Here is a 27,016-nt window from a genome sequence, read left to right as displayed (position 1 = left end):
TAATTACAAGTAAAACCTGCTTATGATTATGTAATATTCAAGGTAAAAATTTTATTTCCTTCCTATCATTTTCTCGCTCATATTTTAATTTACTTTTTCCTGTGTTCAAAATATTCTCTAGAGGTTTTTGCTTCGCGAATGAACCTACAAATTCTGTGCACCATACAAGAAGCAGCTTTTAGGTTATGAGTGGATGGAGAGAAGATTAAACGCTGAAGAACAAAGTCTTCCCTTCCAAAGATTGTCTTTCAAAAATCAAATGGGTTTAATACTGTGAATATGAAGACAAACAGAAGTCACTAAACTCGCAATAATGCCATTTACATGATAACCTTACCTAATACCTACATCTTTGTCTTACTGTCAGATTTTGCATTTAACGCACTTCTCACAAATTCCTTTAAAGTTTGTATACTACATTTGTTCATATTTTAGAAACAAAAAGCTGTGAATCTATTGTTGAAATATATCATGATGCATTGCAAAAACTGAAAGGCTTTCCTATGTACAAAGAGAAGTTACTAATAATATGAAGGAAAGAATACAATTTCCAGATGATTGCAGTTATATTGTATTTATCAATTTTTGACTTGATTCCCAAAAGTGACTAGAATATTGTTGGAACTCTATGGATAAATTAGAAATAGTCACATGAAAATAAAATCTCCTTTTGACAATTCTGATGCACACATAGCAACAAAAATAAATAAATAAATAACACCCCACCCCACTCCCCCACCCCCCCCCCCCAACCTTCCCTTCACTAATGTTTTTAGTCTTCTGCCTGTCTTTATAAAAGAGGCCTGTTTTGAACCTGGTCCATTCTAAGATAATAGAAAAATTAAATCCTAAGTGTTCCTAAGTAGCAATATGAACAATGCAGAAAGTGCACATGACTTGCAGGATTTTTTTCTGCATGGAATGACTGGGTTTTTTATTTTCCACAAGAAAAATAATCCTGTACAAAAAGAAAATTCCTATTTAAACCCCATCAGTTTCAGTTGCTGATACTAATTATCTTTTACAGCAAAGTAAGTTTCACCCTGCAACCACCCTACCTTTTAATAGTTCAGCCTGCCACAAGAAAGATGTGACAATACATCATGAAGATATGAAGTAATACTACATGAAAGAAGACCCGGGAGCAGTATTTCTCACATACCAACCCTTCTTAATCAGAGAAGGCTGCTGAAGCATCAACATATTGCAAAGTAATGTGCTATCTAAGGGAAGTACGTCTAAGCACAATGCTGAATTTACTCTGCTTTTCCATTACTTTATGTTTAAAACACAGTTTCCCAAATGCACATGTGTAAATCCACATGCACACAAAGTTTTTTTTCTTCACTTAACATCTCAAATTCAAGTCAGTGAATTTGAGTGTATGGACATTACCCATGTTCACCTCTGGCACACTGTAACACCCCTTGCTCTGTTTTACTAACCAGTCAAATATATTCATGTAAGTGTTTCTCTGTTCTCTGCAACAGGCATTCATTATCTCTGCTTTGAATATCCCAATCCGACCAACAAATGCCACTACCTTGCTATTCACCACCCTCTGCAGAGGAAGGTTTTCAATATGCTTTTCTCTTTGAGGGAAAGACAAACTCACAGCTAGGAACCCACAGTTACCCAATGGCTCTAAGCCCACAAACACTCCTTTCTTTCCCCACTCCCACTGCTCATTACACATTTCTATGAGCCGTGGGATGCTGAAGAACAACGCTGGCAAATCTAAGCTGTTCCACCATTCTCTTTCAAGAAGCCCTGATGGCAGGGGCCAAACATGTCTTTGTGCTCTTGAAGCAATAGCATGAGAAAGAATATGATCAGCCCCTCACAGGAGAATTCTTTTAAGTGCTGGCCCCAAACCAAAATGATGGGAGTCGCAGGACAGATAGAAAACACCCCAACACTTCATTCCTTAAAATGACTAATAAGGGACAAAATGAGTAATTGCTTCAAGAACAGGATTGCAATGAGTAAGGAACTTTGATTCCTCTAGCTAAGGATTAAAAATTCCTGAGTTGTATTAGTGCTCCTTTATTCAGATACTTTGCTTATATTACTCAGTTGCTTGCTCTGAAGATTCTTTAATTTGCTGTCGCATATACATTCAAAATTGTGACTTTCTTTAGTCTTCCTACAGATCTCTTCATCTTCCTCCACCTCCACTTCTTTGCACTGAATAGGTGGTGCAGATAGGGTCCATGGAGGTAACACAGAAATGTACAGTGAATTGCTCCAAAGTGGTCCTTTGCAAGGCACTCTTCAGTAGAAGAAATGGGCAGCAATATTATGGCTATTAGGGACAGCTAGCTGGGCAGCACTGCAAAGAAAGTGCAGAGATACAGGCTGTGCATGAGATCACCATTTTATCAAGGCAAATGCAGACCCAGTTGCAGAATGAACCAGCAATGAATAGAAAAGAAATCCATGCTTTTCAGAAAATAAATACTTTTTACTCTTGATCTATTCCTACTCCAAAACAATGTTCATCAAAAGTACTGCATACATTGACAAAGAAAACAGTTGTATGACATTTTATTGGTGTTCTGTGGAACTGCTAACATTTGCCAGTATGGCTGAGGGCAGGTGTATCCCCACTCCAGTTACCAGCATGTAACTGGACCTTTCTTAATTAGCACTGTGATGAACACACTTATTGCTGCCAAGTGACAAAAAAATTGTGGACAACACACCAAGACAGTGCACTGCTACAGAGCCCCAGAGATTATTTCCTGGAAATGTATTTTTTTCCCTCTAGCACAATCTTAACGCTGTTCCTTTCATCCCATCCTGCATTTGGAAGTTTCAGAACCCCCAATAATAGGAAACTGTCATTTAGTGTCTGAATTCATCCTACAGAGAGAAGGTAATTAATAAAAATGGACTGCACTCTATGTTAGCAAAAGTTAATCACAGAAGGGGAGTTTTATTAGCTCGGAAACTGGAGAAGCATTCTGGGCCACTGTCTTACATTTAACACCACCAAAATCAGAAATCTATAAGGAATTAAGCAGTTCTCTCTTGTTAAGAAAAACTATCCAAAAGCTATCTGCCATTTCTACACCAAAAACTGTCTTTTGGTTTGTATTCTCTCTGTGTTTGCATATCACAGAATCCAGATCATTTTTTCTAAGTCAACATGCCTGGAGATTGCCTCAGATGCAAAAGATTCAGCACACTATTTTTCTCATTAGTTTGTTAGAGGCCTCAGCAGAGATCCAGTTGACAGTCCAATTCAAGGACACAATGGGATGCAGCCACAAGAGCTGAGAGAGCCTGCTGATATCATTACAAGGTATGAGTGTCTTTAAAAGCTCATGGGGACCAGGGTAGGTTCCTGAGTTCTGAAAGAAAGCAAATGTCATTTCTCTCTTCAAGAAAGGTAACATCACCTTGATCCCTGGAAAGGTGAGAGTGCATACCTCCTAGAAGCCATTTCCAACCCTTTAAAGGACAACAAGGTGACTGGGATTAGCCAGCATAGAGTTATGAAGGAGAAATCACACCTGGACAACCTTTATGTGACAAAATGACCGGCTTTGTGGCTGAGGAGGGAGCAGTTGATGTGACAGGGCTTTGAGCACACTCATAAACCCTAGCAGCCCTCACCAGCCTCACCTGGGGCTTCTACTGACATCCCCAGGGAGCTGTACACAAGCACAGCCTGGGACCTCTAGCTCCTGCCTGCGCTGTGCTGGAGGAATGTCGGTCTCCAGTTACACTATGCCTGACCACAGACACCCTTGAGCTGTGGACTGACTTGACCTCAGCCCTGCCTTGCCCCCGTGAATGTGCCCAAAAATTGCTGGATGTGATCCTGACCTATACATGGGCTTTCTGGCTTGACCTTGCACCTGTCTCCTTGCCACGATTTTGCCTTTCATAGGTCTTGTCCCTTGGTTGAACCTGGTCACGGCCTCTGGGCTTGCCCTGCTCCAGTGCTCGGAGGCCAGGATCAGAGCAGTGACACCCTGGCCCTGTTGCTCTGTCCTGTATTTGCTCCCTTGCAAGGAGCTCTGAAAAGAAATGCCATTCAATTCAGTCAATTTTCACTAAAATAATATGATTCACCCAAGAACTTCAGTTCACTGCCTTCAATATTTTCAAGCAATTTCACTGGATTCAGGTACTGAAAACATAATAAGAGCTTTATAAACAAACAACGACAGAGAAGATTGAATTCATGAGATACATTTCTATTTGCTACACATTAAAATAGCACACTAAGGCAGGAAGAGGACATAATGTCAGTGTATTCTAGTCTCTTTCCCTAGTGGAGATCCATCAACAGGAACATTCTGGTCAATTAACACATCAAGTTTCATCCACGTTTCATGAAAGTATCTTTTATTTACAGAATAAAAATGCACTGAAGCATTTATAGTTTTTAAAAACATAATTTCTAGGTACTGTAATTACACACCAGCAATGCTTCAAGTGGATTAATGCTGAAGAGTTGCATCTATATCATCATTTATAGAATTCACCAACGTCTCCAAATTTTGGCTTCAATCATTGCCTTCATACGTGCTTTTATGAATAACAAGTTATATCTGTGCATCAGCTTGCAGAATAAATTCTTTTACTATACCAAAATATAATCATAACTATCAGCTTTAGCATAATTGTGCAAAACAGTTTTCATTGTACACCCATATATTCATGAAAATCCAATAGTTCATGAACTGTCACATGAAGTACTAATAAGTTCATCTTTTAAAATGCACAGATAATATGATATTGGGAACATAAGCAAAGTGCAGTTTTGACTAATATCAGTGCTAACTCCTAGGAAAGTTGATTTTTTTTCCACCTTCAGACTTATTTACCTAAGAAGGTAAAATTACAAAATATGTTGAAACTTTTTTTTTTTTTAAGTGACATAAAATGACTGATACAGCCATCAAATCTTTCACTAATTTCCATATAACTTATGGTATGTTTACAAACAATGGCGATAATGCTACTATATATAAAAATATATTTAGACTTTAAAATGCTACATTTAGTTTGGGAAAACAAATGACCCATTTAATATCAGATAAGATAAAATTCTAAAACTACAAAAAATACCCATCTAATATATCTATACCTATTTAATACTAGATATTTTTTAATGATCAAACAGTTAACAGTGCTGTGAAAAAAACCTGCAATACTAAGAAGCAACTCACATATGAAGTAGTAATTGATGAATAATGGTTGCTTCATCCCAATCAAAACGCATCCTGCTTAAAAAGCATTACTTTATTAGTTTGGTAAAAGCTTAAACAAAACATCATGTTAGCAAATAATGAGCTGCACTGCCATATACGAAAAGGCAAACACTACAAATCAGTTACACAGCCTGCAACTAATGAGCATGACTGAGAGACAGTGGTATATTACAAATTGTACTACACATCCTTTCAAGGTGGATCTGTTTGCCAGACAGCTAACAAAAAACTGCAAGACCAAAACCCAAAGTTTAAAGTCACAAAGTTTAAAGCCTCAGGGAATAAATTTCTTTGAGCAAGGACACCAAACTCAACAGTAAAGCAGTGGTTGTTTATCACTGCCAGCACAATACAGCATTAGGTGTCCCAGCAACCCTTCTCAAATTAAATCACAGGTAACTCTCAATCCTCTTACCACTTGCCGACCCTTAATTCTGCCAGATGTTCTTTGTGATGTCACTAAAAACATGCCGTGATGTTGTCATCCTCACTGGGACACAGCTGTAGCTGCACACCATGGTCATACAATTCCATTTCAACGTAAACTACTGAGGTGTAAAAAACACTCTAAGAGAAGAATTACTTCAGGATCATGAGTGACGTTTACCCTGAACCTCACTTCTGCCACACTGGAAACTATCCAGGTTATGAACTGTTTGATGTAGCTCATAGCAGAGAACCAAAAATGTTGCTTTTACAAAGTGCAACACGACCATGCCTCAAATATTACACACAGTAGTGGTCTACTCCTTTCAAAAAGAATGGAAAAAGATAAAAAATGTGTGGAGAGAAGAGCCTGGAAAAAGGATAGTATTGTCCTTAACAGTCTTCCAGCCAGTGTGGTTGGTGACCAGACTGCCCTTCAGCCAGAGCAAGCTGTCCCAACAGTGCCAGTCTAATGGAAATGTATGCATCTTATGGATCAACCAATTTCCACTGAAGTACAGCTGCACATCTGGCTTTCTATCAGATTTGTGCCACGTGCTGCCAAAACTGTGCCAAGCAATGAGAGAGATTCAAAATCAGTCTCTGTATTTTTATTCCTCTAACCCACCAAAAGTAGCAATCTGACGCAGTGGTTCTGAATCATGTATGCTAGGAATGTAACAAACTGAAATGCTACAAAGGAAAATGCTTTTCCTCTGGGATTTCCTGTATTCAAAGCTCAAAAGCATCTTTTATAGAGTAATGGAAAGTGTCACAAAATACTTCAGAGTTACTTTTGCCTTGTTTTTAATACCTGAAAGCTCACAAACTTTTAAGTTTATACACAGAACTTTTTATTTTCAGGCAAAAAGAGTAATTGTCTACTTAATGGATGTAGACCTGTGGCAGTAAAACACTTGAACTACACAGAGACATCATGCAGTCACTTATCCCATGCAGCTGGCTTCAACTTTGTGTTACCTTCCCACCATAAAAAAAAATAATTATCAGACTTTGGAAAGCAAGTCTGGAATAAAATCCTGTTTGTTTACAAATAGCATTAAAATTGTACTGCTATAAAGTGAAATATCTTTATGTTTTGCTTTCTTTACAGACAATCCAGGCAACCAATAGGTAAAAATAAGGGATGTCAAACAGGTTTTACGGGGAGCTATTGGACTAGCTGGGTTCCAAGATCAGTTTTAGCAGATTATGGGCATGGAAATTACACTATCTGGTGTTTGTGGTGGGCTCATACCTACTAAATATTAGAGGGGGACAAAATCTTTCCAGATTTTAAAAATCAATACTCAAACTGAGCTGAAAAGAAAGTAAGCACTTCAAATGCTTTTAAATACTGCAGGTTTTACTAGGACTTTTCGACATTTCTTGCTTGCTGAACAATATACGTGTTCAATAAATGATTAAATGAATGGCACTTAAGATTTTTTTTAAACAAATACCACAACGATCAAAGAATAATCAGAGTTAGCAGGAATTAAACTAGTAAGACACAAAATCAGAATTAGAACAGTTCATTAATATATTTAATGACTATGCACTAAAAGCAAATTAAAAGTTACTCTAAAAGCATCTCAAGAAAGATCTAGCTGGATTTAACAAACTTTTATTCAGCAGCCTATTCTTTCATAAATCCTTTAGAGGCTTGCCTGCTATTATATATTGTAGGCAATTTTAATTTGATATTTAAATGATTCTCTACCAGTCTTTCAACCCTAATTTAGAATTTAATACAGAACTCATCACAAGCAACATGCTTAGAGTCAGTTTGAAAATGCTCAAAGGATAAATCCAAACAACCACCAGTAAATCCCAACAAAATTAATAATAATAAAGCACCTCACAACCCAAGAAATTATAAATTCCTATGCTAAAAAAATAAAACTAAACAAACAATACCACAATAGTTGGAAATACACCAAAAAATTCTGTTATGGATGAAGGACAAAATTAATCTCCTACCCCAACTAGAGACTAGTGTCAGATGGATAATTAAGGACTTAAGTACCAAGGGGATACAAAGATTACTGCCAAGTAACAGAAGATAGTAAAACAAACAAAAAAAGAGTTAGAATTATTGATAAATTATCTTGCAGTAGAAGAAAATGTATAAAACTTTAAAATACAAAAATTGTTATATTCACTATTAACTTCTACATTACTCATACTTGGGAGAAATATTCAAAGCAAATCAACTGCCTTAAAGACTCAGATTAAAACAAGGTGCTGACCAAGGTGGTTATAAAAACACCAAGATTGTCATGGACATGCCTAAGAAAATCCCTCACAGTTATAGACAAGGCTGCAAGAAGAATCCTGGATTCTAAACATCTCCCAAAATTACTACTTTCGGGCACACAAATAATTTTTATGCTCCTCACATTTGGCATTTTCTGCTTGTTTTAATAGCTTGATGTTTGGAATATCAAAAACATTAAATTCCACCCTCCATTAAACAACCTCTCTTCTTCACAATCCTTGTGTTTTGTAATAAACACGATAAGCTAAATTCAGTGAATCAAAATTCAGAATTTTATTTTGAGACTCAAACACAGTCTCCGGTAGCCACAATTAAAAGGGACAGTGTCGAATCCCGGGATTTCGGCACTGGGTGAACACAGTAACCGACTCTGTCAGCCTGTTACCCACTCTGTTCACAAACTGGGTCCAATACTGCCGATTTTTATACAGTCTTTCGCTGAGGGCCGGCTGAGACCGTGAGGCTCGTGCCTCGCTGTAGCTTCATTAGATATTCATGTCCGTGTCCGGGGTCCGCTGAATAGCTGAACAATGTCTTGATTGCTGCCTCCGGAGAAGTTTTGGAAACGGTAACATCGGGCCGGAACAGATAAGATATCGATCTGGTGTAATCAGGAGATCGTCAGGGCCCGTATCTCCCTTTTCTGTTCTTTTATGCTGTCTTTGCAACTATTCCCACCAGAGATTCCCTGTGCCCCACCGTGCAGCTTTCGTCTCAGTTAACCCTGTATGCACTTTTTAGTTTATTGCTTTTAAACCCAGTTTAAAGTAGATTAATGCTATATGATACTTTATTACATTCTGCCGCGAACAAATTACATATTCTATTGCTTAACATGAATTAACTTTAGGACATACATCACATGTTCCAAAGAAAATTAATGATACATCCAAGAGAGGAGAAGTAGGACAAAACTAACAGATCACAGAGCTGCCAGCCATCTTGCTCTGAAGCATGTGATGGGATGCAGTGGTGCCTGCTGGCAGGCACTCCCTTCCCTGGGCAAGGGAGAAGAGGAGGTGGTGCCCCACCAGGACACTGCCCTTGCCTCTGCCGCATTCCCCTCTTCTGTCAGCCCCAGGGAGCCTGCCCCTGATCCCATGCCAGAGTGCGTCCCCAAGCAAGGAAGAAATTTACGGGCTGCACAGAAGAGCATGTAATACAGGAGCCGCAGGGGGGAAAAAAATGAACAACACAAAAGGGAGAGTAGGTGGAAAATGAGTAAGTTTAACGTGCTGCATTTTGGATGAGACATGCATGTTACTGCTGTTAAAAATAAACAAACAAATTAAATACTCCAGATTTGCCTCTCATCTAGCATGTTTATGGTAGTTACAGGAACTTCTATCATATCATGGGAAATGTTTCCATAACTGAGGAAATTTAAATCAGATTTGAATAAAGATGTTTTGGAAACAAGTTAACTGCATGTCTTTTACTTGCCTGTGCTGTGCTCAGTTGCTGGCTTTCTGAGGAGCAACTGCAGCAAGGGACTATGAAAATAGTGTGTGACGTTAGCTGAGACATGGTGATTTGGTCTTCAATTAAGGTCAGCATGACCTAGGTCATGGCAAACATCTCCGAGCCTTAATGATGACGGGAAAGTCCATTCACAAGTTAGAATCGAATTTCCTCTATGTTAAAAGGCACTAATCAATCTGGGTTTTAAAGAGCAGGTATAGCAGCGTCAGAATGGATACAGCTCTTTAGAAGCTCTGTGATTGACGAGCAGAAAAGAGATTTTGCTTTTCTTCTTTCTGTGTTGCTTTCAAAGGTTGTCAAAGGCAATCTCCATCAACACTAACTGCATGGGGAGAGAGCCAAAAACCTTGATGAGAATTGTCAGGTGAGGAACACAATATTGATCTCAGAAACACTGTGGCACCAGATGATCCTTGCAGCTCCTCCTGGCTTTGTAATCTATGCATTAGTCTTTACTTCTGCTTGAACAGCGCACTTTAGACCCCAAGGTACTTTCTGGCTCTGGACAAGTAAAGGTTATAACGATTTCCAGGCTCATGCTAAAGATACAACACTCTTCATGTTTCAGATGCAAAGTAATTAAATTCCTCACAGTGCAGGTGGAGACAACAAACAAAATTACAATAAGGAAACCCATTAAGTTATATTGAATTTTTAAAATTTTAAGAAAGCAAGATGATTTTTAATGTACCATATGAAAGATCCTAAAATACATAATGATATTCATCAGATCTGTTCAGAATAGACAAAAATATGGCCAAATACAAGATGTTATTTTCCACTCCAGTTCTGAGCTTTTCTTTTGCATTAATTTTCCTCATGTTACAAATGTAACATAGGATGTTTGAGGTATAATGCATGACCCCACACATTAAAATTAGCATTTAACCAATAAGGAAATGGAATTAATGGAGGCATACAGCATAAAGATGACACTTCGAAGGACCTCAAATAAATCAAGGACTTCAAGAGATGAAGCCTGAGAGACACAGGTCAGCTCTTCTGAATCCCAAAGCAATGTACCGTGGCACTTTGGCACTGATGAAATGTTATCACTGCTCTACCTTTGGAAGACTTTTAAAGTAGTTATGTAACTGAATATGGCTTTGTATTTGTTTTCTTTTTTTTATCCAGCTCAACAATCTTCACAGAAGTAGAGGAGAATTAACTTCTGCTAAATGTCTTTGAATTTGATTTTCTACAACACTATAGGAAAAGTGGCAAACAAAACCACCCAAAACAGTATTAATCATATTTGCTGTTCTGTTTGCAAGAGCTTGCTTATATAAGTGTAACAATGTAGGAGACTTACTAACTTTAAAAAAATAAATTATTAGTTTTCCATGTTCACTGTGGTTTAGCATATCCCTTACCACAGCTTTCTCCACCATCCTAAAACACTGTAAATGGCAGCAAAAGAAAACTGAACCTCGACAGTCCCAATTTATCTAGGAGGTATGCACATGACTTTCTTGTCCAAGCCTATTCTGCCCCTCTCAAAGGCAGCACTGTGTTCACATGGTCTGTGATTTAAGCTATGAGTAGTCCAGCTTGATGGCCCAATGCTGACATCATGGCAAAGTACAAGAACTTGATGAAGAAACAGAATTCGTGGAAAGAAGGCTTCTATACTTGGGTTCAGACCCAGAAAAACGTCCTGTGATATTCAGATGGGTTTAACTCCAGCTGGACTCACTGAACTAAAATGGAAGGTACTTGGACACAAACTTAATCCAAAAACCTCACTAACCACAGCTGAAACACAACAGTATAGCCCAGAGATTTTGATTTGCTATTAAAAAAAAAATGTGTAGAAGAGGAGAAAAATTATATATTCATCTATATTATGTACATTAGATATATATAATTTTGCATATTATACATACACACATACAGGCACTAATATTGTTAAGACATCACGTAATGCAAAGCATTTTGTCACTGCTAAAATGCTGAATACCACAGAACATACCGTGAACTTTCCCTGGAAAATACTGGAATTAACTCCTTTCCAAAATAGGAACAGATCTGCAATTCTGAGTTCAAGAAAATATGTATGAGTTTCAAGCCCATACACAGTGTAGTTCTACTTTGATCTATGTCTTGGACGCTCGTTAAGGGAAGATTTTAATATCTGAAACATAACACTCCTTTGCAACAGTGCTTATTGCTCTTTTGTGAGCTGACTTTGTCAAGATGAGGCAAAACATCCATAATGCATTCTGAAAATTTTCTTAGCAGCAGCTACACTGCCTTTTTTGGCAGCCAGTTAATGAGACAGCAACTACATTATCATTCAGATACACTGCAATTTTAATTTCTAATTTTTTAAATTAATTTCTATTTATATGTCCTTTTGGTGAATACAGGTTTTTAAAAAGGAATAGGAAAAAAAGAAAAAAGAATTATCACATTTTTCCTCCTGGTCTAGGAAGGATTATTTGCTTCTAAGTACAGATTTTCATTTCCCACATCCCTAGTAATATGGGTATAGAAGCATATTTCTTTTTCACATTCAGCTTCACAACTCTTAAATCAGAACTGTTTAAAAAGAATAATGATAATAATCCGATAAGCAACAGCCCTGCAGAAACAAACCTAGCTGCTCAGGTTTTAGAATAATACAGCATAATCAGAACCACTGTTTTCTCCTTTGGGATTATTTTTAGTACAAGGAGACCTCAACATCTTAGCTTCTGACATGAAAAGCGAACATATTTATTTCTCTTACTTCACCATAATTAATGCATAACAGTTCTTCTGAACCTACTTCACAAACTACAGAATTGTGCATTTTGTTAAGCAAAATGTTCTAAGTCTATCCCTCAAGGTTGCATGGGTCAGGTCACAGATTTTTCATTTCCTTCACTCATAACATTTCAGTTAATTTGTGCTTGCCTTGAGCATCAGGCTAGTAATTTTTTTCCTCTTTATACAGGGTCATCAGAATTTACAACGACCTACTTCCTTACTAAACAAGCATGTTATTAAGAATTAATGGATTTTCTGTCTTATAGACTGTGCTTTCATACTGTGTAAGAGAAAACTTTCAGATCAGAGAAAAGCAGTAAGGAAGATCAAAGGTATGGAATGGCTTCTAAACAAGCAAAGATAAATAATTTCCAATTCTGCAGCCTGGGAAAGAAATGATAGAGGAGGTGTGACAGAGGTTTGTAAGACAATAAATGATCTGGAAAGGGTGAACTGAGCTCAACTGTTCAGTCTTTCCCAATGTAAGGATTTGGGGGATGCAAACAGATGACAGGTTTGAAACAAGCAAAAGATGGTTCTTCTTACAACACAGGTAAGCTGATGAACTCTCAGTCACAGGAAGCTGTTAAGCAGAGTGAACTACACTGAAGAATTAAAAAACTCCCATATAAATTAAAATTTTTAAAAGGCCCAGCTAGGTCAGAAAAGGAAGTAAAAACCAGGTTTTTAAGAAAGAATAAGTAAAAAAATAAGCAAAAAAGGGATTTTAAACCTAGGTTTGAGGGAAGTAGAAAGAAGACATAAATCCTGGGAGAAAACTTCCAGTAATTTACATAGAGAAATTTGAATTTGGAAAGCTAAAATAAAATGGCAGACTTCACAGAGTAACTGAAGGGATTGGGAGGGACCTCAGTGGCCCAAGCTCTCTGTTTAAGCAGGGTCATCCAGAGCACAATGGCACAGGATTTGGGATTGTGTCCAGAGGGTTCTTGATTATCTCCAGACTTTGACTTTTGCTAATTTAGTTAGTCAATTCTAAACAAAGGGTGCCACGTTCAACGTTATCAACATGATGGCAAACAGTCCTCGTTTTCAGGAAGATATATTTTTCTTTCCATAATGCAAAAGAAGCCATTATTTAACTGCACACACCTCAACTGCAAAGAGCATAGCGGACACAGAGGAGCACCACCTTGAAGCAATAAAGTCCAACTCTTGCCCAACCTCTTAGGTCCTCAGTTCTCTGAGACACCTCATTATGCTTCATATCAAATTATCCAAACTGAAATGTGAATCTCACCACCACTACCTCCCTTGTGCTGTTTTCACAAACTAAATAACAGCTAATACAAATTTCTGATAAGAACATAAGGAACTGTGTCAGATATTTCAGGGATGGAAAGGGCATTCATTACTCTAAGTCCCTTTTCACAAGCTACATTCAATCTTTCTCAAAAAATTATAACTTTTCTGGCTTGACTCTAACACTCTGAGCTCACCTCTGCTCTGTATCCTTATATTTCTTTCAGTGACATTGAAGAGGAAAAAAATGTGCTCCACTACCTGAATGCTCAATGTCTCTCTAGGGACAGCATTGTCTGCTTAGGCAGTTTGCATCAGAAAATCTTTCCCTTCTCTCTGCACCCCCAGAGCAACTGCCTGCAGCAATCATTCACTGCCAGGTATCATATCAGTTCAGTAATTATGGAGCAGCATTTCCACACTTATTCTTTTTTAACTCTGATACTGTTGTGGTTGCCTGGAACCCTGACACTCATCAGCAAATGTATAGCGAAAAATCAACTTGTCATGCAGTAATGCAAATGCCTGCAACTCCCAGAAGGAGATATGAATGTTTAATGTTTTCTCATGATGACCATGGCTTATGGATTCAGGGTTTACCACATCCCGAGTGTGAATATGAAGGGAAGGGATGCCCAGAGAAGAAACAGTCTCTATGTTATTTGCTGTAAAGATATTAAAGTAAATCTTCATCAAGTTCACCAAGAAAACCACTTCCTAGACAAAAGTCTTAATGCTGTTCATGAACATATGGAATTCTACTTGAAAATATGTGGCTCTGGTTTATGTTGGAGGTTGCTGACTCTGGTAGCCAGACAGAGGCAAAGCTGCTGCAGCACCATATCCCCTCATCCATCCAGTTGTGAGGCTCACATACATACACTGCATTTATACCCATACCAATAGCCAGCCACACAGATCAACACAGATTGAAAAAAACCACAAGATCAATGCAGCACTTGGGCAAGCACAAGCTGCACCATCATCCTGGTCCTGCTCCCCTCTCTGGCTGACCAGGATGAAAGCAATTTAGTGCAGAATACATGCATAGATACGTTACACATCCCTCCAGGAACTGGCTACATATACCCAATCTGTTAAACAGCCAGCCTCTGGATCCTCATCCACCTTCACAAACAAGTCTGTCTGTGCTCTGGCTTGGACTCCCTGCTTCCTCCAGCAGACAAATCACACAGCCTCCAACCTCTCCAGTATCCAAACCAGGCTCATGCCCTCCCCTCCTACTCACCACTACTGTGGTCTGACCAGTGGTGATTACACGTGCTGAGATACACACCCACAAAATACACGTGCAGCTGCCCCAGCTCTTGAGCCCCTCTGACCCACAGCCCCCTAAGTACCAGATAATATTCAGACCTCTCCATTCTCCCCAGCTGCTCCACTACAACACCTGGGACCCTGTGACAACACAATGTTTCCATTCTGTGGTCTCCCCACACACAGAGGCACATGCACACAGAATAGGTGTTGGAATGGAGGTTGAGAAGAAGACAGGATAAGCAGCGTGGGTCAGAGACAGGGCATGGCCAGATAACAGTACTGACCACAGCCTGTTAACACATGGTCATCTGCTTTTATTGCCTCGTTTATTTATTCTCCCATATTTGTTCCTCCTCCAAACCACTATGATCCCTCCTTTTCCCCACTTTGGTTCCTCCCCTAAACTTCCCATCCTAAGTCAGCTGAGTGTCCAGTTTGCTCTGATTAGGTTTTTGGGGTTCCTCTGTTGCTGTTTCTCTGCTCTTTCATATTTTTGAAGATTAGCTTTTAATTAACATTGACGTAACAGCTGATCCAATCTAAGAGTCGGTGGCGTTTAGAAAGCACAGACAATGGGTATCAGCCAAAGGTTGAGACAAGGAAAATATCCAAAATATCCAAATCCAGTGTGTAGAGACACATTTTTTCCAGACAGGACCAGCTGGCTGCAGCTGCAATGATTATCCTGGTAGTAATATGAGAAGGATTGGAGTCAATGCTGAGGCTGCTCCAGAAGGACTAAAATGGCTCTCCAGCACACGTTCTGCTGCCTGTGGTCTCCTTTCAGAGGAGGGAAAGGGGCAGAAATTTGCCACTCAATACCCAGTAGTATCAGTCTCCAGTCTCTCATTCAAGACCTACAGCAGGTGATTCAAATGCAGAGCTGGGTTTAACACTGACTCTGAGGAAAAGAGGGTGGCAAAGTGGCTTTTTTTTTTTGTACTCAGTTCTAACCTTGCAGGACTGTAAAGGTTACTGACAAAGCCCAGGACTGACGGCACAGGTAGGTCCAGGAAGGATACAGAACATGCTGAAAAAGGTTACTGCTTGATCTCCCACTGTCCCAGACAAGCCAGCTCTGCTTGTGCGCAACCTTGGAATTTGTCTCAAGAATATTTTTAGCAAATGCAGCTCAACAGAAGCTGAAATAATGTAGTTCAGAGAAAATAACTAGATAATGATTTCAGGGACAATGTGTGCACCATGTGCAAGAGATTCTGAAGTGACACAGTCAATACCAATAAGAGTAGAATGGGAATCATCTCTGTGTTCAGAGACCATTGGTGCAGTATTGATAAACTGAGTTGAGGTGAGAAAGTTCCAAATACCCAAGGAAAGCATTTACTGTCTAAAAGATGGGATAGCAGAAAAAAACCAAAAGTGTCATTGCTGATGACCGAAAAGCGAATAAAGCAAAATCTTATTGAGAACATTATTAAAGGTGCCTCATTAACCACCTTTAAACTTGTCAGTTTTCTATTTATTAGCATTTATGGTTTTGTCCCAATTTTCACATAGATAATTTAATGTTTCTTCTCTGTCCCCTCCGTTTTGCTGTACTTTCTTGTTTATACATTGTGGCCATTTCTCCACTTTTAAGACTTTCAAATTGTTATCCTATGTTTATTTTATTAAAAGAGAAGAGGGGGGAGATGGAGGGGGCAAGAGAAGCCCTAAGGATTTTAACGGACTTGACTATATTTGATGGCATGAAATAAATTAAAGATGATAAATGAATGGCTCTAAATTGTCTGTTAGGGCAAAAGAACTGGGGTTGGAATGGCACCACTTTGCTGCCCTCCTGGACCCTGAGGACATTGTCACTACAGCAACAGCCTCTCCAGGTGTCACACAGGGAGAACATCATCTCCTCTCTCTGCTCCCGCTCACTGGCCTGTGTGAGACGGCTGGAGCAGGCAGACCACCTGGGAGCATTGCTCCTTGTCACTGTGGGCTGTTCTTTCCACAGGCCAAATTTTAATGACTCACTCCAGAGGCCAAGCAGTGCGCGTATCTGTGTGTACACGGAGGTCAGCGTCAGTCAGCGCTCAGCGACCATCAGCAAAACCCCAGCTGTCTTCCATCAGAAGCTAAAACTCCACCTCATCACCTGCATACTAGAGGAAACAGGATAATTGCACACCTCATATTTGCACTCAGAGGGTGAAGCTCTCTCACACAAGCTGTTGCAAACCTTCTCAAATAAACCCAACAGTTTTACTAGAAGTATCTATGTGAGTAAATGCTTACCAGGACACAGTCTTTTCCTGTCAGACAATAACTTGAGCAGAATCTCATCTCTGCATGTCTAGGGGCAAAGTGTAGCAAATAACATGAGTAAATAGGACAGACAAACCTGCTGTGGTTAACACGAACAAATAATACTGTGACAGAGAGGCTGCTAAACTAGGACCATACAGAGTGAGAGAGTATTCAAGATAAAGATTGTTTAAGTGGCCATTAGAAGTCTTTTAAATGAACACATTTCTTCACAGCAAAACTTCATTTATCTCTTTGGAGCAAAACTCAGTTTTAGCTTCTAAAACACAAAAGTGTGCCTGTGTTGAAGAACTCAGAATCTCATGCTTCAGAATTTGACCTACTCATTTGCATTCATTAATGTTGCAATAATGTACCCCAGTTTAAAAGTGACCCAATTGAACTTTCAGGTCTCTCTTTTCATCCTCTTCTGCAGCATAGTGGCAACAACTGTTGGGACAACAGGCACTGGGATCTTGAATAGCTAGTATTTTGCATTCATCAAGAAGAAGACATCTGCTGGAATCCTTTAGGGTGATTTTGCTCAGGCGTTTGTTTCCTGTCCTGCTGAGGCTTCAGTCAATGCTTCAGTCAGGCTTCAGTTTCCTGTCCTGCTGAGGCATCAGCCTTACTTCTGGGCACCCATAAGCTGTTGAATCTTCTTCAGAGCTATGCTATTCCAACATTGCTAAATCTTAATTATCTGTTAAAATACTAAAGGGGCTTAGGATTAACCATGCTATTGTATATCCAAAGACACAGAAGCTGGCCTAAGGCTCAGATGCAGACAGATCTCTGCGCAGCTCTGTTTCCAGAGCAGTGTAAGTGCTTTCACACAGCCTGAACTCCCAAAGCCTGTGGACCTGATCTAGCCTGGGGCAGAGACAGCTTGCTTACTTCAGGCCTGTGTTCTTGTGGCTTCTGAGCTGATAGACTGCCACACAACTGGGAGAAAATATATCCTCAAACAAACAAAGAAAATAAAAGCTCAAATAGATTAATGAACATAACTTTACATCTGATAAGCTCAAGCCTCTGCTATTTGCAGACTGCTGCAATCAAAGTCATAACTCATACTGCCTCACTCAGAAACAGGTAAGAGCTAGCAGAGTCCAGGCAGGTGACCTTTGCAGCAAATATGCAGCACACAGTATTTAGTATACCCAGAACCAGTTCTAAACTGATGGCAGGTAAATATAATTTATTGCATGTAACTAGAGGGAGGCACAGGAGAGACATGATTTCTTCTCGGGCCCACAGATAACAAATACTGATGCCACTCACTGGGTATGTAGGAACACATACACCTTGATAGGGGAAAAAATATGCAGTGCAATTTCTAAAGGTGCAATCCCTGTAAAGACTTAGGAATTCATGGATGCACAGAATCATAGATTCATCAGGGCTGGAAGAGATTTACAAGATCATCCAGTCCAACTGCCCACCCAGCAGTGCCACTGTAACCTCTAATCCACTAAACAATATCACCCAGCACCAGATCCAGGTTTACTTCAAGGTTTGCAGACGATGTCCTCCAGCGGTGTCTCTGCTGCTAAACCAGAGTGGAAGGCAGTTTTGAGTTCCATGACCATTGCAAACCTTGCTCACTAGCACCATTTTGATCTGGGCAAAGCAGTATTTTCCCAGAGCCTTGACATGTTGTGGAGGACAGAATATGTCAGCAGTGCTTTGGAACAAGGTGACACCTGAATGCCTTATTTGGCGAAGGGAAAAGGGGCAGGAGTTTAGGCAGGCAAACAGAAGCTGTGCTGTGCCATCATCTCCAGGGCTAGAGAACATTTCCCCTTTTACCAGCAGCACAGCTGTAGCTGCTAAGAAAAAAAAAACAAAAAAACACATGTGGCAGAAATTTACCTTCTTTGCTCCTGGCCTCCACAGGCTTATTTGGGAGCATGAACTGGTTCCATCACAGGACCTACAAGGTGGGCACTTGGAGGCTGCAGTTAAGGCAGTTCTGCAGCCAGCGTTTCACTGAAACACATGGCAGACATGTGATGGGGGAAACAAGGGCTATCCAGGGACTTGCATGAGCTCACACTGCCATGGGTGCACAGGAGTGCAAATTTTGGAGGATGATTGGAAGAGAAATGGCTTCTACTTGACCAGCACCTTAGCGCTGGTGGATGGCAGGGGCTTAGACAACAAATTGAAAGATCACATCCTATTGCAGGCATCTACAAAGAGATGGGGTCTTGTACCACTGCAGGGTGGATTCCAACTCACCAAAGTCTTCTCTACGCAACAGGTGTTTGAGCTCCTGATCCATATTTGATGCTGCACTAAAAGTGGCTGACAGAATGGGGAACTGTATTCACATATTGATAGTGAAAGACATTTTTCTTCTACAGAATTCTTACAAAGAACATGTAGAGCTAGATGGTAATTCTTTGAGTACATGAAATGACAAAGCATCATGCCTAGAGTATCATTCATAGAATTTAATGCTCCCACTGCAATAAGAAAAGAACTAATTCACAATAAATTTGACAAAAAATACCAGTCTGTAAAAGTACTGTGTAACTGAAAAGGCTGGCAAACATCTGTGAAAATGGAAGAAAATCAGAAAAACTCTCAGATGAAATAACAGATTTTTTACCCAAGAAAAATTATCTGAACGGACAGTATTACAAAAATCTGAACTCATGGGTTTAACCTTTTACTGATAAGTTATTTACATTAAAGTCCTCTTTAGAAGGATCTGGCATACAATTCCCTTGCAAAAGGTATGCTGTGTAGGTGACAGTTCAGTTGCTGCTCCAGCCTAGAAGTATTGAAATTTCTAAGCACCTGTTTTAATTTTTTTACAGTTTTGGAAGTATAGTAACCTCAAGATTGTGCATGCTGACATAGACATTTTATAGTTTCAAGGACACACTGAAGGACATATTAATTTATATTTTGAAAAATTAAAAATTGCTTCAGAAATTGTCATTTTTAGAATAGGAAATGTAAGCTAAAGTAGTATGAAAGTGATAAACAAATATTTGCTGATGATAAAAATATTAACTTAAATGAGGTTAACACAAATGTCAATCTAATCCTTTCAGCTTAAGCTTAAGAATCAATGCTAACTGGAGTTATTTGATAACTCATGGAGATCTTTCCATGATTTAAAACAAAGGAGTCATTTATTACTTGTCCTCTATACTTTGATGATTTCCTACACATCTCACCAGGACTACTTTCTATCCATTTCTTAGATGCTGATTTTGGACTGCAGGTAAATGGTGCTTTTGAAAACCCACATTGCCACCTGCACACATGATTTCATTTCACAATACAGTTCTAGGACTTTGCTGAATCTTCCATCACACTAAGTATTACGGGTCTTCCCTTTACAGCCTCAGGGACTTTTTGGAAGACATCAATATTCTCCATGTTTATGTTTAAATACTCTGAACTGCAAATATATGTTCTCCTATGTATCTATACTGTTGTATGCAAGTGGCCTCTTTGTAAGCACATCCAAACTGCACAGATTATTTTAAAGAATAAGTGAAACACAAAGTACATCTGCTGATTGTGAAAATTAGTTAAAAACCCACAGCATATGGCACTTCAATATCTGCCTAGAAAAAGCATAAAATCAAGAGGAAAGAAAAGGTGCAATAATAAAAAAATATGCCTGCTGCATTGTGCAATGCAGGACAGAGCCCTCCTCTCTCAAAGTGGCTCCCAGCTGCTGTACGATGTGCTGACCCTGACTGCTGCTGGGGTGGGGAGAGCAAAGGGAAAATGGCACAAGGTACAGGACTGTGGCAGCTGCTGCTACAAGGCATACAAGGTATAGAGCATCCCTCCTTCCACGGCAGTCACTGCCCTCCACATCTGCAAGAGGAATAACAGCGATTCACCTCGTGAAACTGAGCAGCAGAAAGCAGGAGTTGTTTAAGCTGCATTGCCTTCACGAACAACCCTTCCCCGCCTCCTTCAAAAAAAAGGTATACAAGGAAAAAGGATAAATTCAGCCCCGAGTAACAGCTTTCTGACATTCAGACTGAAAGAAGTTCCTATGTGCTTTAAACTTCCACTGTGCAGCTTTACAGCCTAAGGGTTTGTACAGCACTGGATGTACTTAAAGACATGGGCTTTTTTCCCAGACTTTTTAAATAAATATGGTTTTTTCTTGCACTATGTGATAACTGCATAAACTAATTTCCACTCTATTTCTGAGCCCTAAAGCTCTAAATTTTCTTCTTTTACAAGCCAATGAATACTGGTGCTTTTTATTTTTATTTTTCTGCTGTGCCACTCTTACATAAAACAGTTTTTGTAAATATCATCACCTCTTAAAGCTACTAAGTTAACACATGAGTTTAAATCAGCATTCTAAACAAAAGGTATATGCATTTTGCATGATGTGCTGTATGTGGATTTGAACATCTAAATATATATTATAGATGAAAATCAAAGTTGTCCATCTTTGAAAATCCTGCTATACTTCTGATTATGAGCTTCTGGAAAAAAATGTTTCAAGATGTGTAGCGATGAAGAAATCGGTAATTACTTTTTTTTTTTTAATAAAGCAAATTCCCTTTTTCAATTCACTGTTGCTTGGGTTTTGGTTTTTTTTTTCCTGAATAGGCCATAGACATTGATTTTTAATTTTGTAAGAGGAGACCTCAGCTTAGCTGATGGCAAATGCACAAGATCTTGTGGATAAATCCTTGGAATTTCCCAATTCAAACATCCCTGAAAATAAATTTTTCATTTAGCATTTGTTTTTCTCCCACCACAATAGAGTATTATTTTAAGAATTATCCAGGCTACGAGTTCACTCAAACAAAGACTTTCATAAAAGTTGTTAAAAATTATTTCCTTTTGGTGTATGCATTCCTGAACAGAGTCCAAAGCCAATATAGAGTTGGATGTACGCACAAATGCATTCTCCCTAGCTATAATTTTGTGCCTTTAAAAGTGACCCCTTTTACAGAGCTGAAAGAAGCCACCAAAAAAATCCTCTAAGGTAAAGAACACTACATTAAAAAAAAAAAAAAAAAGGGGTGTTTGTAGTGATTTAGCTGAGGTTTAGAAAACACTTAGCCACAGCTCATTAAAAAGGATTGCAAGAGCAACAATATTGCTTGCTGAGAAGGTGAAATTAAAAGACTAAAATAAAAAAATCAGGCTCATAGGGGGAAAGAAAAATGGAAGCTTATAGGACATTTAATTATTTTGGTTACCTCTCTTTTTAACAGATTAAGAACAAAATTACCTCCAAAGATAGTATCAAGCTGTTATGAGATCAGACTGGTTAACTAGTTGATAATAGAGCAGGAAAAACACAAGTATTTGATTAGAATCTGTTCTGGTTTGGGGAAAAACAGGTTATGTGTTTATAGCAAGAGATGGCGGTTAAATACCTTCCATTCCAGGAATAACTGAAAGGGATGTTAAAGTTGTGAAAGTCTTCTGAGCCAAATGCCTTTACATCAGAGTTAGAGCCATGTTCTCTTAGAACATTCTGGGGCAGACAGAAGAACATCCTCTGCTTGGCAGTAGGATTCTCACCTGGAAAGAGGGAGCAGAGTCCCAGATTCCAGACCGTGCGCCTTGTAAAGGTTAGGGTTAAAATTTTAGACAGAAAAAAAGCCCGCAAACATACATACACGGTTATCCTTTTTTCATAAACTGAAGTTGGAACACAGGACCCTTTTTCCCCCTTCCCGTCAGAGATCCCACAGCTGTGCGTTAAATTCCCCGCAGGAGCGCACGGGGAGGCTGAGCCGGGTGTTTCACTGTAGGGGCTGTGTCCTGGCGCTGGGCACGGCAGCACACTGACCCCTTTGTAGACCTGGCCTCTGTGAGCATTTGGCACGGCTGCAGCTGCTCCTGGCACGCTCCTCTGAGGCAAATACCCACACTGCAAGAAAGATGTTGATGAAGCACAAGCGAGGACTCAAAGAACAATTGTGAAAGTGATGAAAGGCTCAGCTAGTGCAAAAGCAGGCAACTCGTTTATTTTAATGACAAAAAGGTTATGAGGCAAATTCATGATAGTCTAGAAGCGCTCTCATGGGAGGGACAGAAATTGGATCCTGTTGTGTCTGTTAGCCTACCTGCCAAAAAAATGAGATCCAGAAGCTGGATGACAAGGCTAGACAAATTCCTACTACAAAAGATGAACAGAATTCTAACACTGATGCTCAACAGCCATGGAAAAAATATGATGGCTTGTGGAAGCACATCTCCATCATTCCTGACTTTTAAGATGGATTCCCTCTCCCCAAAAGACATGTAGGTCAAACAAAGACTACTTCATGTAACCAGCAGCGAGTCTGTTGAAGGATTCTTTATCCCAGCAGGAGGCTTTCATCTCAATATCTCTAATTGCAACAGACCCTGGATCAAGAGCATCCTAAGCTTTGCGGCTTTAGGGAAGGCACTTTTCTGATGTAAAATCTTACAGATGATAACAAAGGAATGACAAAACCAGTCAAATGGGCTCTGCCAAATTTCAAAATGAGCGGATGCTTTGGAACATTGATTTTTCTCTACTCATAGACTGAAGGTATGATTAACTTTTAAAATGTTATGGGATGCCAATCAGTCACTGAAAGATGCTGAAAAATTGAAGATGGCCCCGCAAAGGCCTATCAAACACATAATATGGGAGAAGAAGCTGACATAAGAAGGAAGACTGAAAAAAATGGTTTTTCAGCCAGGAGAAAGCTCAGAGAAGATACAAGGGAAGTCTCAAAATATAGGAAGTGATTGTAAAGGAGATGCAGGTATTCTCTACAGAAGGATGCTTGCTACATATACAAGATATATTTACTATAATATCCTATATCAACTTAAGGTGTACAATTGACAGATGTTATTTCTCTTTTTAGTGCAATCAGTACCTCTAGTCTAAGCCCTTATTTGTGGTCTCGATTTTCAAAAGCAAAGAGCACAAAGCAAACACTTTTTGCTTACACTCCGAAGCATAAAGAATAATAATCTAAAAATGTACAGAGGGCAAATGAAATGGAATCAGGGAGCATTATTTAGTCCTTCCTACAAATTCACAAGAATCCAGAGCACTCAGTACTTCCAGTAACTGCCAAGCTATTTGTAGCACTTTGTAACACAGACAGAATAGAAAACTAGTAACAATACAGAAACTAAACATTCTTAACAAATTTACAAACTGTGGAGAGACTGACACTCTTTTTGAATGAAACAGCAAGTTACAGAAGAGATGAAAGACAATAATTTTGCCTCACAGACCGTGATTTATTTCTTTTGATTCTGTAAATGTGATGTGTCTAAAAATACAGTATCTTCTGAAAGTATTGATTTAGATATACCAAATGTTAATGGTTGAGAAAGATAGGCGAGAAAAATAAATAACTTTTGCAAATGGCAACTTTAACTCAAAAACATTTTAGAGGACTGGCAAATATTAATACTACTTTAGCAGTGAAACAATGCTCAGAATAAAAGTCATAGATTAACAAAAAACTGAAGAGTAAAGTTCTCCATGAATTATTTAAATATTAAATGCAGATGACCACAGTTCTTGCTTAACATACAGAATTTGCAACCTCCACCAAAAAAATACTGAACTAATCCAAATCAGCAAGAGGAAAGCAAAACTACCTTGCTCATCATTTAAAATTTCTATAGAGAGTTACATCTTAGAACATGATTTGTTCACCAGACTTCAATTTCAATATTTCCTATAACACAGTTCCGCAGCCAAAACTGGATATAAAATGTATTTTCCTGAACAACAAGTTAAAAGGCAGGACAATTGTAAAATCACTTTGAGGTGCAGTGTTTTTCAAAGTAAGCTGTAAGTATCTTAAAAGGTAAGTAGAAACTATTATTTGCTTTGTTCTTAATTCACAATAAATAGTATGATGTCTCTCTTTCTTGTTCTATTAGTATGTTTATAAAAATCTGTTTATTTTAAAGCTTCAGTATCATTTTGATACAAAAGTTAAAATCATTCTGTTTCCTTAACATGGCATAACTATACTAAAAAAACAAACCCATATTATTGTTTTTCAGAATGAAATCTTATGTTTTCCTTAAAAAATACAGATTTCTATCAATGTCAGCTAGGATCGTCACAGTACTACAACTACAACTAAAATCGGAAAAAATCACCATTTAAAAGATCTTCTGTAAAAGAGTAAGGAAAAACAACTCCTAATATTTGGATATTTACAAATTATTAATCTGCAGTATGTCATGCGCTAGATTATCAAAGCTGAGTTGCAATCCAAGACTGCAAACACAGATGGGTTTCCAAAATGTCGTGGAGTCTAGAGCCAGCCAGTCTCATTCAATCATTGGGACCAGTCACGGTGAGGATGTAAAATTCCTATAAATGGCTGAGAATTACAGAAGGAGGACAAGACCTACAGCAGACTTATCTTCACAGAGGGCACTGTCTTCACAGCAGAACTTTAACCCAGGTGACTTGAGCATATTAAAAGGAACAATGTCAAAGGTAACATTGTGCTACTTGGAAAAAATCCTTGGTCTTGGAAGCAAGGCCTCAATGAGGTGAGGAGATGAACGACATGCTTTACACACCAGAGGGGTAGTGCACCTACCACAGTACAACTGTATCACTTATTTTTTCAAGCAATGTAAGTTTTCACATTGGTAAGTGCTACATGGCTGCAAATTCCACCACTTTCGCGTGTAATTCAAGAAGACATAACATTACTGACACCCCCAGTATTAGAAAGCGAATTACCTGTGAATTAGCAATTCAGAAACCAAGACAGAAATAAGTTTATACTCCCAAACACCCTCTAAGACACTCCTGGCTCATTTACCTTGCTATTCAATGCACAGTTAGTCATTGACTCCACAAATCACCTACCTGCCAAACCAAGTGCTCCTTTACGACAGCTGTACCTGACAGACAGACGCTCAGCACGATCGTGTGCGATGCAGAGGTCACGACGCTGGCAACTATAGCGTCCCTCATGTTGAAGGGCAGCATGGTGTACGCCACAAAAATGATGAACAAGAAAAATGATACCTGTGCAGGACACCGAGACAAAAAAGAAGCATGTCAAATTCGCTTTGGAATAAGATTAGAAAATAGAATTTAATTTTGAACCGTCTTCAGCATAAAGTTACACACCAGTTTTTCACAGGACAGTCATGGCTAACCACTGAAGAAAATTGATTTAGGAGGAATTAATCTTTAAGAATGTTGAAAAATTTACATTATATTAGACTTAAGGAGTGTGGTTTCAAGATACTAAATCACGGTTTCTGACCCACGGAATACTCCAAACTTTCCAAATTTTACTTCAAATTTATACTTTCAAATTTTTATTTTTATTAATACTCTATTTACAAGTAAAGTGTTATCCCAGGACTGGTCAATTTTGATTGTGACCTGAATTAAAAAACAATCTGCCAAACTCCTCACAGAGCCTTGATTTCAATATAGAGAGATTTTGTACATCCTGATGAACTAAAAATTCACAATATAATATAGAAGACATTATGCAAAAAAAAACAAAAAACAAAAAAACCCTCAAGTTCAGCCAAGAAATTTGATTTAACATGATTGTATTTCATTTGTATCTACATGACCTGTGTCAAATTCCATAAAATTACTACATTCTAAGGTAATACATTTATTTAGTCATGAAAAACAGCTTCAGAAAATCGCAGTCCATATGCAGAATCTCCTGTCAGCTTCTTTTAAAGGGTACTAGTGTCCAAACTGAGTTTATGGAACAAATGCACAGCCCAACCCATAACAGCAAAAGGGATTCCTTGGCTATACATAGAAAATATATATTTGATGGTATGTTTATGTTCCAAATCCCACCACACATTTGAGAAAATGTAACTGGATTTGGGACACAAGTTTTGCACACATAAGTAAGTAGGCGATCCTGAAAATGTGCCAGCTCGTATATAACTGTATCTCCATGTAAGGTTTTCCATCCGTTTGAGTTGACTTGCAAGCCTATTCACAATCCAGCAGTTGCATACACGCAGTACAGACAGAACACAGAAAGAGCTCCCAGGCAGGCATGAGCAAGAGTGATTTGCT

General features: G+C 38.8%; 1 protein-coding gene across 1 annotated transcript in view; it reads right to left on the bottom strand.

Annotated features, from left to right (window-relative positions):
• Positions 1 to 27,016, bottom strand: part of ADCY2 (adenylate cyclase 2) — a 205,255-nt gene that overhangs the window by 113,542 nt on the left and 64,697 nt on the right. Inside the window, exon 3 of the mRNA XM_040076938.2 lies at positions 25,820 to 25,981. Within this exon, the coding sequence (XP_039932872.1) occupies positions 25,820 to 25,981 (162 nt within the window). The remainder of the gene's footprint in view (positions 1 to 25,819; positions 25,982 to 27,016) is intronic.

Source organism: Hirundo rustica, chromosome 1 (genome assembly GCF_015227805.2).
Source record: "Hirundo rustica isolate bHirRus1 chromosome 1, bHirRus1.pri.v3, whole genome shotgun sequence".
Lineage (NCBI taxonomy): Eukaryota > Metazoa > Chordata > Aves > Passeriformes > Hirundinidae > Hirundo > Hirundo rustica.
Note: the sequence above shows the minus strand (reverse complement) of the source record. Positions and strands in the feature narration are given on the sequence as shown.